We start from the raw sequence: 16,987 nt of genomic DNA on the forward strand, positions 1-16,987 counted from the left end.
GCTTCTCTAGCTGACAGTCCTTCTTTAGCCAAGGAACGGGCAACATGCTGTTCCTTTAGTTGATGAAAATGAGGGCAAATCGGCATCTGAAGCATGCAGCAGCGAGCCTGCCAAAATCCAAATGAAAGGAGGGAACATGTGCATAGAAAAGGTAAAGATGTACAAAGATAATGACTATTCACCTTTATTGCAGGAAATGCATAAGTAGTAAAGAAACACAGACCTCCAGAAAGCAGGGGGACAAAATTCAATCAGGAAGGATATGGGCAACTGACCCACCCTAAAGTGAACCTGATTTAATGTCTCTTTTAAAAAATGCTTTTTAATGCATAGGGCAGCATTGAAAGTCCTGTGAACAAGTCACTGCTTTCTGTTGTGGTGCCAAGGCAATTTTAACTTAGTGTATGACTTGAAATCGGACTTATTTTCTTGTGGAATCATAACCTTTTTTAGACAAATACAGTGAAATTCCTATTACTTCCTTCTCTCTGGACAAAATGGGTATTCTTTTCCTGCTGCTTTGTCAGTCCTGAATAATTTAAAAAAATCTGAATGAATTTTGGTGGTTTTGTGTTGTTGTTTTGTTTTGTTATTTTGTTTGTTTTTATACCACAAAGATTATTATTTGTAAACTGGAACTTTAAACAGCATTCTTCACTGGAATGTATAGAGATTTCTGCTTGTTCAGGAGAATAGCATATTTAGTGTACGTAAAACTTCAGAGGAAACTGCTTAAAATAACAGTTTCTTGAATCAAGAGCACAAACACTACAGTTCCATAAAATTCTGCCATTGTGTTGACCAGTTCATATGGTGACAGTGTTATCCCATTTCCTCATCATTTGCTTACCTTGTGTGTTTAGATGATAAGTTCCTCAGAGCAAGCACTATCTCTCGCTATATTTTCATGGTGTGGTCTAAACATACAGGTGTAATCATATAGAAAAACAGATGCAATAATGATAATCCTGGGTTATCAGGATTAAGATGCTCAAGACCCCAACCAACCTGGCCTTGAACACCTCCTGGGACAGAGCATCCAGAACCTGTCTGGGCAGCCTGTTCCAGCCCCTTGTCTCCCTCTCAGTGAAAAACATGAACACGTGATTTCTGACAGTTTTACAGCAGCCAGAAGGATCACACAGAAAACCTGAAGAGGCAGAAATGGCTTTTAACACAGCTCAGTTTCTAACCCCTGCTCTACATTTAAGCTTATAGTGCGTATTTATTCATATATAGCGTGATAAATACCTAAAGTTCTTTTTCCTCCCTTTTAGCTATACCGGTGGAAACTGCCAAACAAAATGCAAATGTAGCTTTGGTTCTGACTTCTTGTGGAGGCCACATTGGTTTTCTGGAAGGAATATGGCCAAGAAAGTGCACTTACATGGACAGAGTCTTCAAGCAGTTTGTGCAAGCTGTGTTTGAGCATGGAAACAAAATCTTTAGCATGTAGCTTTGGCTATAGCACAATGGCACATTCCAACAAGGGCAGTTAAGCTTAATGCACAAATTTTAACTACCATAAGCCAGCAAATGGAGAAAGTCCATTACTACACGCAAAAATATTTTTTGCCTAAGATTTTGTAGCAAGAAACTAAATAATATGTTGTCACTTTTGTATTTATTTTTAATATGCCTTACTAAGAATGATCTTAAATGAAACAGCATTCTGCATACATCAAATTGCACTTAACCAAAATCATCAAGCAAATAGATTGTAATTCCTCAAGATTTCAATTTAAACCAGTACATATTTAGGAGAGTTAATTTAGATGGCTTTTAATATTAAAATGGCAACATTCAAAATAACATTTATTGTCCTGCCAAACATAGTACAAGTTGGCCCATTCCTTAGCTGAAGATCTTAAGAAAACATAAGGAAGGAACTCAAAGAAGCACTGGTTCTTCAAACAAGTCTAAATTGTGGCATGCTATTCCGTAGCATTAGACTGATCAGCTTTTGCTGTTTTACCCTGACAATATCCAGATTTAGGGCTAGTTACTGTGTTTTAAACTATGCCAATGCCATATTCATTTTACATGTGTATTTTTTTATGCGGCTTATGTATAGCGTTTACATATAACCAAAAGATTCCTTTAAAAGAGTACTGTAATAACTTATGTAATTAAAAGACATTTTGCATTTCAATGTTTGTGTATAGCTGGGCATTGTCATATCTGTACTAGATACTCCATATAACTGGTAAATTCAATTACTGTCTGTTATGTTTGTATTACCTTGCAAGAACGTTACAGTTTTAAATAAGAAACCATAGAGCACTAGGAAATTATGATATAGTCTGTTTTAAATTAAAAAATGTATCATTCTGAATCCATTATCTCTGCTATCGTTTCCAATAATTTCCAATAAGAGTGTAACAAAGTGTTTCAAGAAAGGTGGGAGCTGGACATGGTGGTGTCATTGGTTTGCTTATTTGATCACGTGTCTGCACTTCAGCAATAGGTTGTCAGTCATTGAAGCCTCCACAAACTGATTGCTGCCCTGGTGGCTTATGAGGTGGCTGCCTGAGACAGTGCTGTTTGCAGCCCTGAAAGAGAAAGAGCTACAGTGGATCCTCGAGGAAAACGGACAACTCTGAAAACTGCTGGGAAGGTCTAATTTAGGGCAGAGTGAAACGAAATCTTGTAAGTGGCTTCTGTGGAGGTTCTCTCCCATGCTAATGATTGTTTTGGGCCCAGCATCACAAAATCAGGCAGTGGAGATGCCTTTGCATTTTCATTATGTTTTGAACAGGGTCAGTGCAAGAAGAAAACGTGGATAGAAAGCAAGTCAAGTCATCTGTCTTAAGTAGCATGTGAACAGTCCTCTTGCAAGGCAAGTATCCTACTAAAGGCAAAGGCAAGGGAAGAACATAATTAACTTTTGCCTTCAGATAAAGCAGAAATCAAGATACACTGCATGAAAGCTAATTTTATAAGGTGGGAGGTTACGTTAAAAATTAGGAAGTGTTTTCAAGTTTTGACTTTTTAGGTAAGGCATTGGGCTTTGTACAGATAATAAAGTCTAACTTACTTCTTACCTAATAAGGACAGTGGGAAAAGCAAAATGAAATTTTATGCATGTTGCTACAACAGATGAAATCAGCACATTAGTAGGGTGCCTTACTCATTCTTAAATTCATTCCCATTATAGAAGTTATGTTCTTACAAAAACAATGAGCAATAAACTGTGTATTGAGCATTACATTTGTAAAATCATTCGGGTACGGTACTGTTGAAAACTCAGCAGCAAAATAAAAATAAAAAAACACTTATATTAAAAACACACCTTACTTATTAAATAAAAGTAACATGGTTGATGGCAGAATTCCCGTCTCTTTGCACTTATTTCATTTAGGTCCAATTCCACACACAGATCCACATGATACATTTCTCTTTATAAGTATCTATTAAGTGTTTGTCATTCCCTCGATGTAGAGTGCTTTTGCTCACATCCTGTTGGGGAAAATGCTCTGTCCAAAGCACTGAATGCTGAGAGACAACAATCAAATTTTACTGTGGTTACCTTCAAACTTTCCTGGTCAGATTTTCTGAAATATAAGATACAGACACTTAAGAGCTAAAGAGACACAAGAGCTAATAAGAAACACTATAAGAAATTTTCCTATGTAGTATTTTATATGTTGTACACAAAGCTTCACTAGCAAGCTAAAATACTGAGTCCAGGATGTGCACTCTGTTCAGAAGTGTGAATTCATATAGGCTCTTTGGCTTTTCATGGGAATCTGAGAAAGCAAACAGCAATAGGGAAACAGGTGTTGGAGATGGGGAGAACAACGTTGTTAGCAAAACAGGTTAGTGGAAAGACAGGTAATGAGAACAAAATTCCAAGTCACAAAGGTACAGACACTTTGTAATTGCAACTTTCTTCTTGCTTCAGAACTGTGTAATAGCTGAAGTTGAAAGGAAAATCTAAAAACTGTCTAGTGCAATCCTCCTGCTCACAAGGGTGCCTATTACAGATATGCTCCAGAACATAACCTCAGCTTGCTCTTGGAGCTTATGCAATGTACTGTTTATACCTGTGAGACCTTCAGTCACCCAGAAACCATGCTGGATCTAAGCAAAGACTAAGGTTTTAGAGTACAATGTATTAAGTCTTGTCAAATAGACCTAGACAAAATGAAAATTTAGAATAGGAATGAAAATATTTTTCTAAGGATGCAAAGAAACTAACCCATTGCATACATTTCACAATGAACAGAAGGATTAATGCTTTTTTTAGGAAGCCAGAACACACACAAGTATGGCTTACAAGACTTAACCAGAACGGGCAATGGAGAGCAGTAAACAACTCCATGAGAGCTGCTGTTGATGAAATGGCAATTAATGCCATTGGCATGAAGCAGGTCCTCATGGTTGTGTTCATAAGGCACCGAGTATCAACATTCAGACATCCACATGCTGACTGTCATGGAGCACAGTCACTCTAAGAACTAGACTGACCACTACAGGGATTGGAAAAGGCCTCTCCTTTCCAGAGTTACATCCAATATGTGTTTCTGGAAGCTCCCTACCTCCTCTCAGCTGCAAGTTGCCTCTTCCAACTGATATCCAGTAGGCAATTGCTTGAGCCCTTCAAGCCAACAAAACAAAGCAGCTTGTTTTTCTTAACAGTTCCCAAACATTTCAGACTTTGGGCCCCTTCCCTTTTTCTGTAATTGTTTGGACCTCTCACGCACAACTGACACACATTTACAATCACTGGCCTGGCCCCAAATCACTGCAAACCAGACATAGCTATATCTCCAACATACACGCTGATTCCCTTCCTCGAAACAGGTTAGCAATGTTTCTTGCCAGCCTGGAAGACAACAACTGCAGATAACTGCTGTAGAAATATCCCAGCCATATATATGTATACACATACATATTATTATTTATTTCCATTCCAAGAGAGGGAAAGCAAAAATCTGCCAAACACACAGGAACCCACAATGGTCAGTAGTTCTTCACTGGCAAAAACCTCTTCTTCTGTGGGATACAATTTTCCTGTCCTTTTTTTTTTTCTTTTTTTTTTTTTCCTACTAGACATGCAAGAATCCAGCCTCTTCCCTCCTCTTGGATGAGAGTATGGGGACTTCATGAATCTGCAGAAAGGATAGGAATAAGATCCCCGTGCTGTCTCAGCTTCCTTTCCGATCCATTAAAGGAACTATACAGTGATTAGAAAACCACTAGTCTAAACCAGCTTCACATGTGGCTTTGGCTAACCTGACTGAGAAATTCTTCAGATGCACTGGCAGCGTGTGCAGGGTTAATCACAGCAGAGAGGTTTAAGCAACAACTACTTCTGCATCTGTCAGTCACCACTTCCTTGCCCAGATGAGGTACCTGATAACCAGCCAGGCAGGTTCAGTATGTGTTAACATGTCAAAGGGGCTGCAAGGTCTCTGTGCTAGCAGGACTGCCATGGTAGGACACAGGATCAAGAACTCAGACTGCAAGTACGCAGCACTTCCTTCTTGAGTCAGCTGCCATTAGCAGGCACTCCAGCAGTATTACACTTAAAATTAGTAAATAAAGCTAGGTTAAAATAAAATCCTTCTGGCTTTACACCTGTTCAATCAACACACTGCACCTGTGTGAATGCAGTTTCTCCTTCCTCTGCAAGTCCTCTAGACTCAGAGTAAAACTGCCCCTAAGCACTGTTGTTCACAGTCACCACATCCTCTGAGGAGAACGCATTTCTGAGACGCTCCTGTCCTATCAGCAGGGGAGACATCAGCTCGAACACTCAAACTGAAATTAGTGCTTCCAATGCTGCCACCTTCTGTGGGAAAGCTGGAAGTTTACTCGTATTCTTCTATTCCATTACCTGAGTTTTCTTGAGTTTTGGAATGCAATGCTTTACAAGAACGCTTGCTTCTTTACAAAAATTTGCTGTTCAGCAGATTACTATTCCATGGAAGGATGTGAGAAAAACCTAGCTTTACTTGCTTCATGGTGCTAAGAAAAAAGGATGTAAAAATATCTTGCTAAGTTTACAAAGCTAGCCATCACATTAAAAAATGCTTTTATCATCCTCCAGGAAGTTTACAGGCAAACCAGTGACTAAAGTATCGTTCATCTGGAAAGAATTCTGCACTCCTGCAATAACCTACAAGGGACCATGTGCTGCTGCATTCACTGTAAAGTCACAGCAGATTATCATGCATTGAAAAGAAGCTGTAACAGGAAGTTATAAATAACATTTCCTTGCTATCAGCTTTTTCAAACACTGCAGCTGCTGAAAATCTCCATTTGCCTAGGAGAAACTGTGCTTCAGAGAAGTTTGTCAAGAAAGAAGACTTATCAAGGGAAGATCCTTATTTCAGATAATAAAGGGGGGGAAATTACAGGTAAGGCAAAATGCCTCTAAATAATTTGATTTATATATATATAAAAAAAAATCATTCAGCAACTTGTGTATGCTTCCCAACAGTTAATCTAGTATATCTAACAGCTATAGAAACAACAAAATGTTTGAGATTATAAAAAAAGGACTAAAAATTTTAGTATCAAAATGAAAATATCATCTTCAAAATACTTCAAATATTAACAAAGGAATATTTAGAGAAAGTTTAATGCTGGGTAGCTCTGAAATACAGATCTCAAATATTGGCAGAGGTACTGTGCACTATCTTGATTTCCTGTCAAAGTTCACTAAAGTTGTTGGAGGTAGCAGCATGCTAAAAAACCTAAACTTTCTATATTACACAGCCAAACTGCTCCTAAATTGTAGTCATGAATCTAACTCTCAAAGGAGAATCTAGCTGCTGATGCAAGCTTCTAGTAAGACAGTCATACAATAAGTTCTTTTCCAAAAATGCTTCTCCTATATGTTTAATTGATGTAATTGCTGTAGGAATATTGACTAATTGCCAAAGGGAAGGGGCAAGTCTCTTAAGCTACAGATCTGCTGTTGGAAAAATATGAATCTTTAAGACTGTCTCTTCACTGAATTAATAAGACTGACACATCTCAGAGAACAGAGAAAAAAAAATTACAGATGCATGGTTATGCTATAGAATGATTTGTGAAACACGGTGCACAACTTGCCCTGCTGCCGGCATCTTACTGCCAAACGTGGTCAGACAGCGGCGATGAGACGAGCAGGAGTGGCATCATATTGCACCAGGGGAAGTTCAGGTTGGATATTAGGAGAAATTTCTTCTCATACAGAGCTGTGAGGCAACGGCACAGGCTGCCCAGGGAGGTGCTGCAGTCACCGTCCCCGGCGGCGTTCAAGAACCGTGTGGATGCGGCACTGAGAGACGAGGTCAACAGGCACGATAGGGACGGGCCGATGGCTGAAAGAGATGACATTAACGGTCTTTTCCAACCTTTAATAAGCCTATGAATCCCCGCTTGTTGGTGCAGGCACCTCAGCCCAGAGGACAGCGCGAAGGAAAAGCCCGCCACACAACCGCACGGCACCACCAGCCGAAGCGACGCCCTACTGCGCCTGCGCAGCCCCTCCCTGCGGCAATGCCCGGATGTGAGCCGCTCCGCGCTCCGCCCACCCTCTCCGCCCCGCCCCTCCTCCCCCCGCCCCGATCCCGCAGCTGGCAGCCCGGTGCGGAGGGCGGCTCGGCGCCGCCGCACGTCCCTACCCTGGCGCGAGGTAAGCGGGCCGGGCGGGCGGTTGGTCCAGGAGTCGCTCCCGCCCGCGGGTACGGGCCGCCGCCTGATGGTGGCTCTCGTCGGCTCCGCGCCGGCAGCGCTTCGCGGAGCCGTGCCTTCTCTCCGCCTCGGGCCTGCCGGCCCGGGCCTGCCGCCGGCCGCCGAGCCCCGCGATCGTGGCGGGGGCGAGCGGGCGGTGCCGGCTGTCGTCGTGCCCGGCGGCGCGCGGCCGTTTCCTTCAGCGCCCCCCTCGCCCCGCGGGAACGGTCGCCCCGCTCTGAGGAGGGCCCGTCCGGCTGTGGGGCTCCGGCGGGTCCCGCTCCGACAGTGCTGTGGCCGTGGGGCGGTACCGGGCCCGCGCCGAGGCCTTCCCTTGGCCTTTCTCTGAAGTTCCGAGGTCCGTATGTCAGCCCGGCCCTGTCAGGCAGGTGTCTCCCCTCCCCCCTCCCCCCCTCACCTCCTCTCCAGCCCGTCAGAAGCCGAAGGCTCGTTCCTGCCTCGGGGGTTCGGCGCTGTGGGTGCTGCGGCGTCGCTGGGCTCTCCTCCACTTCGTGTAGCGAAAGCTTTGGTCGTTGCTTAGTTTGTTCTCGCGTTTCTTCAGCGCCTTCCCTTCTCCTAACCTGGCTTTGTACCAGAGGGACTTCTTCGGGGCAGGAACTGAAGAACTGGCAGGTCCTTGCCCAGCTGCCGACGGCGTTAGGAGAGAGGGATTGGCTGCTAAGAAGCCGGAGCTGTTTGTGGAAGGAGGATGATTTGTCAGTGCCCTGAAAAGCAGTACCGACGAGGGAAGGATCGCAGTTTTTGCTTTGCTCTTGAAAGTCTTCCTTGAACGTGCCCTGTCATGTGGCCCGGAGTGGCTGGAAAGCACCAGGAAGGTCTGTGTGGCTGCATGGTGTGTGTGTCACCAAGATCCCACCGATGCTGGGAGTCACTGGTGTTCTCTGAACTAAGAGACTGTAAGCCCACAGCTTCATTTGGTCTCTGTGCCTCGTGTTTTTGTCCTGAGTGCAGTTGTAAGCTGGCCATACTGCATCTCTTGACTTTGGGGAGTGGAAAACTTGTTTTTCCTATATGGCACAGAGCACATTCGCTATTAGCAAGGCTCTGTTTTCTGCTTCTTAGGGAGAGACATGGAAATAGAATCAAAGAATGGCTTAGGTTGGAAGGGACCATCAAGGGAAGGGACTCTGCCATGGACATAGTTGGCAACCACTAGATCAGACTGCTGAGGGCCCCATCCAACCTGGAAAAGAATCAATATGAGAAGTGCTATTAGAGATTTTTTTTCATTATTTATGTTCTTTAATGCCACTTCAAATGTATGTTGCTGGTCACATGACTTCTTTAAACAAGAAAGTCAGAAAACAGCATTGGTGTCTGTCTAAATTTGAGCATCGTTCATCTTGTGTGTTTAGAGATGGCCTCACAAGAGAGTGGGTAAATGATAATGGGGTTAATGACAATTGTAGGTGTGAAATATTGGAAAGAATACATAGCTCTTTTCTTTCTGTATGATGAATGGTTATTAAAAGTTGCTTAATGTGAGCATCTGCCAAATTGCTGGGAAAAAGGCATGTGTTTGTGAGTGCTGGAAGGCTGACTGATGTTGTGCTGAAACGAAATATCTAAGCAGTGTTGTATAGCTGGTAATTGTGAAGTTCCTGCTTGACTGTGAAATCTGTTTCTTTACATCGGATGAGTTAACACTTGAAAACTATTAGAGTTCTCTTTTAGAAATTTGTCTGGCTGTCCTTGGCAAAAATTAATGGATAAATCTTGACCTAAAAAGGTGGTAGGGAAGTTCTGAGCACTGTGTCTTCCAGCAACCTCAACTTTTTAGAGAGATGATTATACCTTTACTGAACAATTATTGCTTAAAATGGTACCTTTGATAAGAGAACTTAAAAGCTGTAGAAGCCACAGGTGTAAAAGAGCCTGGAATGGCTTCACCAAGAATCTGTCAGTTTTTAGACTCTAGTGCTTATTAATTGCTGCTTCTTTAATATTGTTTCAGGAGACATCATCTTGCATAATGCCCAGGGCAAATGTCTCAAAAATGCTACTTCCTAGACTTTCTGTCTCTGAACCGTAGCATAACTGGTATTAGATGGAGAAGTTGTAGACAGTTGCTGATGTCCTTAAAGTTCTGTAGAAGCAGACTCAAAACTTAGAATGTAATGAATTGCTGTTGCTGGGATACACAGAGTTGTGAGGAGGCCCACTATGAAAAAAGGGCACCTTACTGTTTTCTGGAAAAATGCAAAAGGCCAAGAAACTTGAAATATGTACTGTATCTGCCACAGTTCAAGAGGTAAGACAGCAAAATGCCCAGCATTCTGAGATGTGTAAATAAAAGCAGAAATCTTTGTCTGTTTGTTTTTAAATTGAATATCAAAGAAGTTTTAAGTATTGTTTGAGGGGTTGGAAAAGGGTGGGAATATTGAGTTCAGAGTCTGAGAAGAAACTTAATAAAGTACTGACTTGATCTAAGTGCTGTGTGAACATGTTGTGCTTTTCATAGGTGTCATGAAACGTCTTGTTTGTAAGCATATACGTAAGGAATGCTCTTGGCACACCGTGATCAGTTACTTTGGCCTAAACATCGATTGCCTCTTGTAAAAACCTGTAAGTAAAATAAATGTAATTTGGTTGCTTCAATGACTTGCTCTCTGAACAAAGTTAGCATGGCCTGCCTCTAAAAGGAAAAGTGAATATCAGTTGGTTTATTTTGTAAAAGGGGCAGATCTTTGATTCTATTGTAACAGCTGTCAAAGACTTTGAAAGCTGAATCAATTGTTGTGTTTTACAGAAATGGCAGCTCAGAAAAGGAAGTCTGCGTTAGTAGAACCGTCTGCTAAACGTCCCAGGCTGGACAAGAACAGCAGACCATCATCAGCAAAGAAGGAGAAAGAGGTGTCAGATGCAAAACATGTTTCAAATAAATCGAACTCTAATCAGTGTGCAGTGCAGGAGAAAACTGTACTCAGAACCTCTGTCAAATCAAACAGGTCAGTGATAAAGCAAATAAGTGATTATTCTACATTTTCTTCCTAGACTGAATTAGGGCAGAAAACAGTATAAAGAGAGTGAATTGGAGTTAAAGGTAGTTAAAATAGTTAAATATTAAATAGTTAAATATTGCTAGTGGGACAATCAGCTTTATCATTTTGATATCTTCTACATGATCTTTTTCCGGAACCATTTTAGTGTCTTGAAATCCAGAAGGACTCCTTCAGAAAGGGTTCTGGAGGGGAAAATAAAGCTAATACTTCATTTAAAAGCTACAAGTATCAACAACTAACATGTGCTAGAAATGTTGGAAGGCATTTGTTGCGTTGCCTACTACGGGCATTCATGTGGAGTTCATGGTTCAGTCTTGCAATACGTAAAAAGGCATTGAGCACTGCACTTAAGAGTAACCAGGTGGAAGTGATGTCTCTTTAGACAGATTGCAAGAAAGTGATTCTAAAAGTATTACAAATATATGATTTCTTATAAAGAGGGGGGAAAAAACCAACAAACCACAAGCAGAGGTTAGTAGGAATGTGACATTTTTAATGACAAATTGGATTTTTCTGGGTGCTGAAGAATAATTATTTGAATATTTCAGTGTCAATGCAAATGAATGTGAACTAGGAACACGCATGACTACAAGGTCGTCGGGATTCAATTCAAATAGTAAAACAGTACCTGACAAAAAGGTCCAACAGCAGCCCAAATCTACAAAAAGTAAAGAGGTGTGCCAGAAAAAAACTGTGCAAGAAATTCCTAGGTCAAAATGCGTAACTGCTCCAAGTGAGCCTGGTGCGAGGAGATCACAGAGGCTGCAGCAGCTAACACATGTAGAAGAGTCTGCACGATCCCTTCGCAGCAGAGAAGTTAAAGAAGGAAAACCTTTGGATGTAAAACAGAGTAGCCAGGCGAAGAAACCTGCTCACAATGTTGCACCAAAAGTGCTTCAGCCTGCTGGAGAGAAAGCAGAGCAGAAAAATACCAAAATAAAGTCAAACAATGCAGAAGATAAAGAAACACATGTAGAAGTGACCAGCTCTCCGAAAGAGAAGAAGTGTAAGACAGACAAGAAAAATGACAATTCAAAAAGTCTTCAACGTAGCGTTGAAGACTCGTCGTTATGTCCTGATGACGACCTTGAAGGAGTTAAGAAAGACCAAAAAGACCCTGTATCTCCAATTCCTAGCAGCACAAAGAAAGCGAAAGTAGATTCTCCAAAGCCAAATTCTAAGACAGTATCTAAGGAAAAGCAGCAAGCGCACCAGAACGTAAAAGGCAGTATCAAGGCAAACAAGGTTTCACAGCCATCTGTAAGTGAAACAAAAGTAGCTGATCAACCCGAGAGTGATGTGAAATCCAAAAGGGTGAGCATCCTTGAACTCTGTGAAGAAATTGCGGGTGAAATTGAGTCAGATACAGTAGAGGTGAAGAAAGATTCCCCTAATGCTGAGTGTAGTAAAACAGAAGAAGAAAAGCATGCTGAAGTACAGCTGCAACAAAGTGAAACGCTTACTCAGAAAGAACCTGCTCAAAGTACTCAGTGCAAACGTTTTTTCCCTAGCAAAAAAGGAATGCCTGTCAAGTGTACTTTGAATGGTAGAAGTAACTCCTCAAACAAAAACTCTAAATGGACCAAAATCAAATTACTGAAAGCTAATAACGTGAAGCAGACTAACTTAAATTCTGTTAATGCCCCCAAGCTTTCTTTGTTAAAAAATTTCCCTGAAGTTTCAGAGGCAAGTCAAATAGCTACAGAAGCACAGCATTCTAAAGCAGAAGGTCAGCTGCCAGTGACAAGACTGTCTGAGAATGAAAGTGCAACTTGTGTGCAGGACAAGTCAGACCCTTTATCTGAAAGAGCTGGAAGTAAAGAAGTGGCATTAGAAATGAAACAACCCACGAAAAGAGGTGCGGAAAATGGTTTGTTGCATAATTTGACAAAACATTTCTCTGAGCCACGACCTGATGAGGTAAGTCATTTTAGTTACAGCGCGTGATGGGGAGGGTGTTCTGAGTCTGTTTTGTCTTCTGAGAATGCCCTGCTTAGAAGGTTTGTTTTAACAATGACTTTATTTTACAGTAACTTACGCTTTCAGATGTGTTAAAGGTCCTGTCACTGATGTGTTATCATAGATGAAATGTCAGTAAACTGGAAAATGGATCTGTTCATTCTCCCAAGTTCCTTAGCCAATTAAATGTTGGTGGTTAAAAATTTCCTGCTGCAGCCAAAGGTTGTACAGGTTCATCTGGATGTTTTGTGATGACTTAAGCTTTTCTGAAAAGATGCATTAAAAGAAGTGGAGTGGGGGGAGTGTTCTCTACTTCAGTATGGACTACCTAAGCTGATGCATTTTGTCTACTTGAAATTGAATTTCAATGTATGATTGAAATAGGAAAAACTGGTGCTGTATTCAAGGTGTTAATACTGTGTTAATTGAGTGGTTTTGATAATATATTAGAGGCATTAAATAGTTGTTTGCTTTTTTTAATTTAAATCTAATCTTCTGTGTTTTATTTAGAACTTCGAATTACGTTTGGAATCAAGTCCAGAAAGCTCTCCAGTCAAGCATCTTACAGCTCCTAAACCATCAAAACAATTAAAAAAAGAGCCTGGAGAATGCAACCCACAAGGTAATTGCTTACTAATAATTTTTGTTCTTTTTCTGATCAGCTGCATTGGAAGTAACAGTATTCCTTCCAGAGGGATGTTTCACAGAGCCAAACTTCCAGAACTGGAGCTGTTCTCTGAAGGTTTTAATCTATCTTTGCACCTAACACAATAACCATGTTAGTAGCAGCAAATGTGGTTTTATCTGAGGGTTCTGAAGTGAGAAGTAGTATATTTTTCTTCCCAGCTCTACTTCTGGTAATTCTTTGTGCTTTATGCATGAATATTTTAATGCTTTAATGTGCTCCATTTCAGCGTAAGTGAAGTGACAACTTATTCATAAGCAAGCACAAAGAACAACCTTTCCGTGTAATAAATTAATAAGAAAACCTGCAATTTTTCAATTTGTGTCTCTTTTTGTTGATGATCCTCTACTGGTTCCCACTTCTTTTGCATAGATATCAGCACTTCTTTCTTCTAATTTGTTGTGCTTAATCTTGACCAACTTATGAATTGTGTAATCGCTCTCCCATTTTATTATGTATTTTAGTTTTTTTCAGCCTGTGAATTCTGTTTGTAAGACCTTGTGATTAGTGAGATGTAAATATTTTAGCTCAAGTACGCTTGATTAAGAAATACTATCAGTGGATCACTAGCATATCTTTCCCCTTGAAGTTGTTCATCCTTTTGTTTTGTGTTCTAGAATTCTTTATTTGATAGGGTTTTGTTTTGTTTGAAAATCTGATCTGGAGAGCACTTCTTAATTATTTTGTTCTATTAACCAGTTACAATTTTACTACTATTCTAGGATATTTTTCTAGAGCTGAATACTCTGTGCTGTAAGAGAATGTGAAAATGTGGTGTTTGTTTTTTGTTTTTTTTCTAAATCTATTCTAAATTGCTGCTTCAGTGTCATGGAGCATGCTTCAGCTGATGGCATTTATGATTCTAATACTATAAACTCTGGTGTAGTTTCACTACTGCCTGTGCTTAGCGGTTGGCAAGCTGCTCTGCGTGAAAAATGCCCAGAAAATGTTAAAGAAAATTGCATATTGTTTAAGTATATGTGGTGAAACACTTGAATACTGCCTCAAAAGTTGCATCTTTTTATTGGTTATGAGCAAATTGCAGCATTATCTTGAACTTCAGTAAATTAGTTTCAGTGTTTAAAAGAACACGCTGTGTAGTTCAAATTTCCTTTGTAGCTAATGACTTTCTAATGCAATGACAATCTTTGGTTAGTTGTAGGTTTGGCTCCCAAGCAGTTGACACACACTTCATCTACAAATCAAACTTCTGAAACTGAGAACAGGTATAGTATTTCATACGTGATGGAATGGCTGTAACCTTTCTTAGAGTTACGACCGTTTTTATTATGAGACCGTTCTCCTAACCTCAACTTCCAATTCCAAATCAGTAGTTTCTTATTTTTATTAAATAAAAATAGACTTCAATTTTATCTAGTTGTTAAAAGATATTTTTGTTCTGTTAAGAAAGTGAAGGAAGTACTTTTAAATAACTGTACTATTTTAAAGTAGGGTTTAGCAAAGTCAGGCAAACATCTGGGGGGTTGGACTCGATGATCTCTGGAGGTCCCTTCCAACCCCTACAATTCTGTGATTCTGTGATTCTGTGATTTCTAATAATCATCTGATTTGAAGAGGAGACTAAGAAAAAGTATGTAAGGAGGAATTACTATGTGATTTTTGCTTAGTGGATTTTTTTGTCTACTTGTTTTAAGGATTTTACTTGTCATCTTGTTTTAAGGATTTTCCTAATCCTTAAAGTAGGATCTTCTTTGTATATGTGTTTTTTTTCAGGTAAGGAAAAGAGCACTTAATTTGAGACTTTCGTGTGATTGCTGTAAAACTAAAGTTCAGTGCTCTTTTGGTCAGCTGCCTTAAAGAAAAGGGATGTTGGAACTGTTAAGTTCAAACTGACACTGTGTACCTAATGTTCAGATTGTGTAGACTTGTAGCTTTTTACTATAGTTTTGGGGGTATTGATTGATGCTCGGCTGAACATGAGCCGACAGTGTGCCCAGGTGGCCAAGAAGGCCAATGGCATCCTGGCTTGCATCAGAAACAGTGTTGCAAGCAGGAGCAGAGAGGTGATTGTTCCCCTATATTCAGCACTCGTGAGGCCGCACCTCGAGTACTGTGTCCAGTTTTGGGCCCCTCACTGCAAGAAAGATATTGAGGCCCTGGAACGTGTTCAAAGAAGGGCAACGAAGCTGGTGAGGGGTCTGGAACACAGGCCATATGAGGAGAGGCTGAAGGAGCTGGGAATGTTCAGCCTGGAGAAGAGGAGGCTCAGGGGAGACCTTATTGCTCTCTATAACTTCCTGAAGGGAGGTTGTAGTGAGCTGGGGGTCGGCCTCTTCTCTCGTGTCATTAGGGATAGGACCAGGGGGAATGGTTTCAAGCTACGCCAGGGGAAATTCAGGCTGGACATGAGGAAGTATTACTTTTCAGAAAGGGTGGTCAGGCACTGGAATGGACTGCCCAGGGAGGTGGTGGAATCACCGAGCCTGGGGGTGTTCAAGGAAAGACTGGATGTTGCGTTGAGGGACATGGTTTAGTAGGAGCTATTGGGAATAGGTGAACGGTTGGACTGGGTGATCTTTTAGGTCTTTTCCAACCTTAGTGATTCTATGATTCTATGATTCTATGACATACTAAAGAAAATAATTTCTTCATCCCTAAAATCTTGAACAGCAATGTAGTTGGCACAGTGGTTAGTCAATTGCTTCTTCTTTCTATATTCATAACAAAGACAAAAAATGATTCATTTGCAGTTCTTCCTCTGAGGCCAGATTAACAGTTCAGACTATCCAACACTTTTGTATGTGCTAAACCATACTCTGTGGAGTCTCACAGGCAGTGAGGGTTAATGTAGATGTAAGTCTAGTTAAAGGAACGTGTTCGTTCGTAACTGTTCAGTAGCTTTCTGGCATTTACTCAAGTGTACTACATTTTTAGCCATAATATCTGTATTGCCTTACTGTTATGGGGATGCATATATCCTGAGAGCTTTCTTAGCCTGATTTCCATGTTACCTTGATTTGTCCTAGGCTTAAACCATCATTCTGTCTGTGGTACCCTGCTATAATGCACGAGTAATGCGTATTAGCTACAGCATAGCTCTCTTTCTAGGTGCTTTATCAGAAAAGGTTACAGACAGAAAAAAGCAACCCTTGAAGTAGCCAGTTAATGCAAATTTTGGGGTGTGACTGTGACAGACTTAAACTGACTGAGAATATTGTAGCAATTTAAATTCTTTATTCCTTAAGTCCACTTCTTCCTCCCTCTCTCCTTCCCTCTCTTCTTCCCATCTTCCCTCACTGACAGCAATAAGTCTGAATTGAGTTTGAGAGATTTATGTTATCTGTTTTATAGAGCTGTCTGGAATTTGTGGCAATACTTACAGGGTTTGCTTCAGCAGCCTGGCACGTGATACCTGTAACTAGTAATCTAAACCTCGTGTGGGAAATGAACGGCATTAGGCACCATCCTTCATGCTCTGAAAACACCTCCGTTTTTATTCTCTTAATAGGTGTGAATAACCTATCCTACTTGATAATAAATTCCACCTTTTTTTTTTCATTACGAAAAAAATCTTGTCATTGGTTTAGACACAAACTGTATTTTTAGTTAGTCCTCTTATTTCCCCATTATTCCATCTGGTTTGCAAGCTAAAATATATAGGGCTGTGTTTTGGAGCTTGAAACTTACATTT

General features: G+C 40.8%; 2 protein-coding genes and 1 long non-coding RNA gene across 5 annotated transcripts in view; 2 read left to right on the top strand and 1 right to left on the bottom strand.

Annotated features, from left to right (window-relative positions):
* Positions 1-3,351, top strand: part of ABHD3 (abhydrolase domain containing 3, phospholipase) — a 34,177-nt gene extending 30,826 nt beyond the window's left edge. The window contains exon 11 of the mRNA XM_048940598.1: positions 1,278-3,351. Within this exon, the coding sequence (XP_048796555.1) occupies positions 1,278-1,456 (179 nt within the window). The 3' untranslated portion in view covers positions 1,457-3,351. The remainder of the gene's footprint in view (positions 1-1,277) is intronic.
* A 3,468-nt stretch (positions 3,352-6,819) lies between these two features.
* Positions 6,820-8,199, bottom strand: LOC125690463 (uncharacterized). Its single transcript, XR_007375687.1, has 2 exons — positions 8,087-8,199; positions 6,820-7,316 (listed from the first exon to the last, which is right to left on the bottom strand). It is a non-coding gene; the product is annotated as an uncharacterized LOC125690463 (long non-coding RNA).
* Positions 7,540-16,987, top strand: part of ESCO1 (establishment of sister chromatid cohesion N-acetyltransferase 1) — a 28,875-nt gene continuing 19,427 nt past the window's right edge. For 2 of the 3 annotated variants that reach the window (XM_048938808.1, XM_048938810.1), the window contains exons 1-6: positions 8,383-8,504; positions 10,151-10,254; positions 10,439-10,637; positions 11,240-12,611; positions 13,161-13,272; positions 14,492-14,561. In XM_048938808.1, the coding sequence (XP_048794765.1) occupies positions 10,441-10,637; positions 11,240-12,611; positions 13,161-13,272; positions 14,492-14,561 (1,751 nt within the window). In that variant the 5' untranslated portion in view covers positions 8,383-8,504; positions 10,151-10,254; positions 10,439-10,440. Of the gene's footprint in view, positions 7,631-8,382; positions 8,505-10,150; positions 10,255-10,438; positions 10,638-11,239; positions 12,612-13,160; positions 13,273-14,491; positions 14,562-16,987 lie in introns of those variants that run through there. The other variant, XM_048938809.1, reaches the window with a different exon arrangement.

Source organism: Lagopus muta, chromosome 3 (assembly GCF_023343835.1).
Source record: "Lagopus muta isolate bLagMut1 chromosome 3, bLagMut1 primary, whole genome shotgun sequence".
Taxonomy (NCBI): Eukaryota; Metazoa; Chordata; class Aves; order Galliformes; family Phasianidae; genus Lagopus; species Lagopus muta.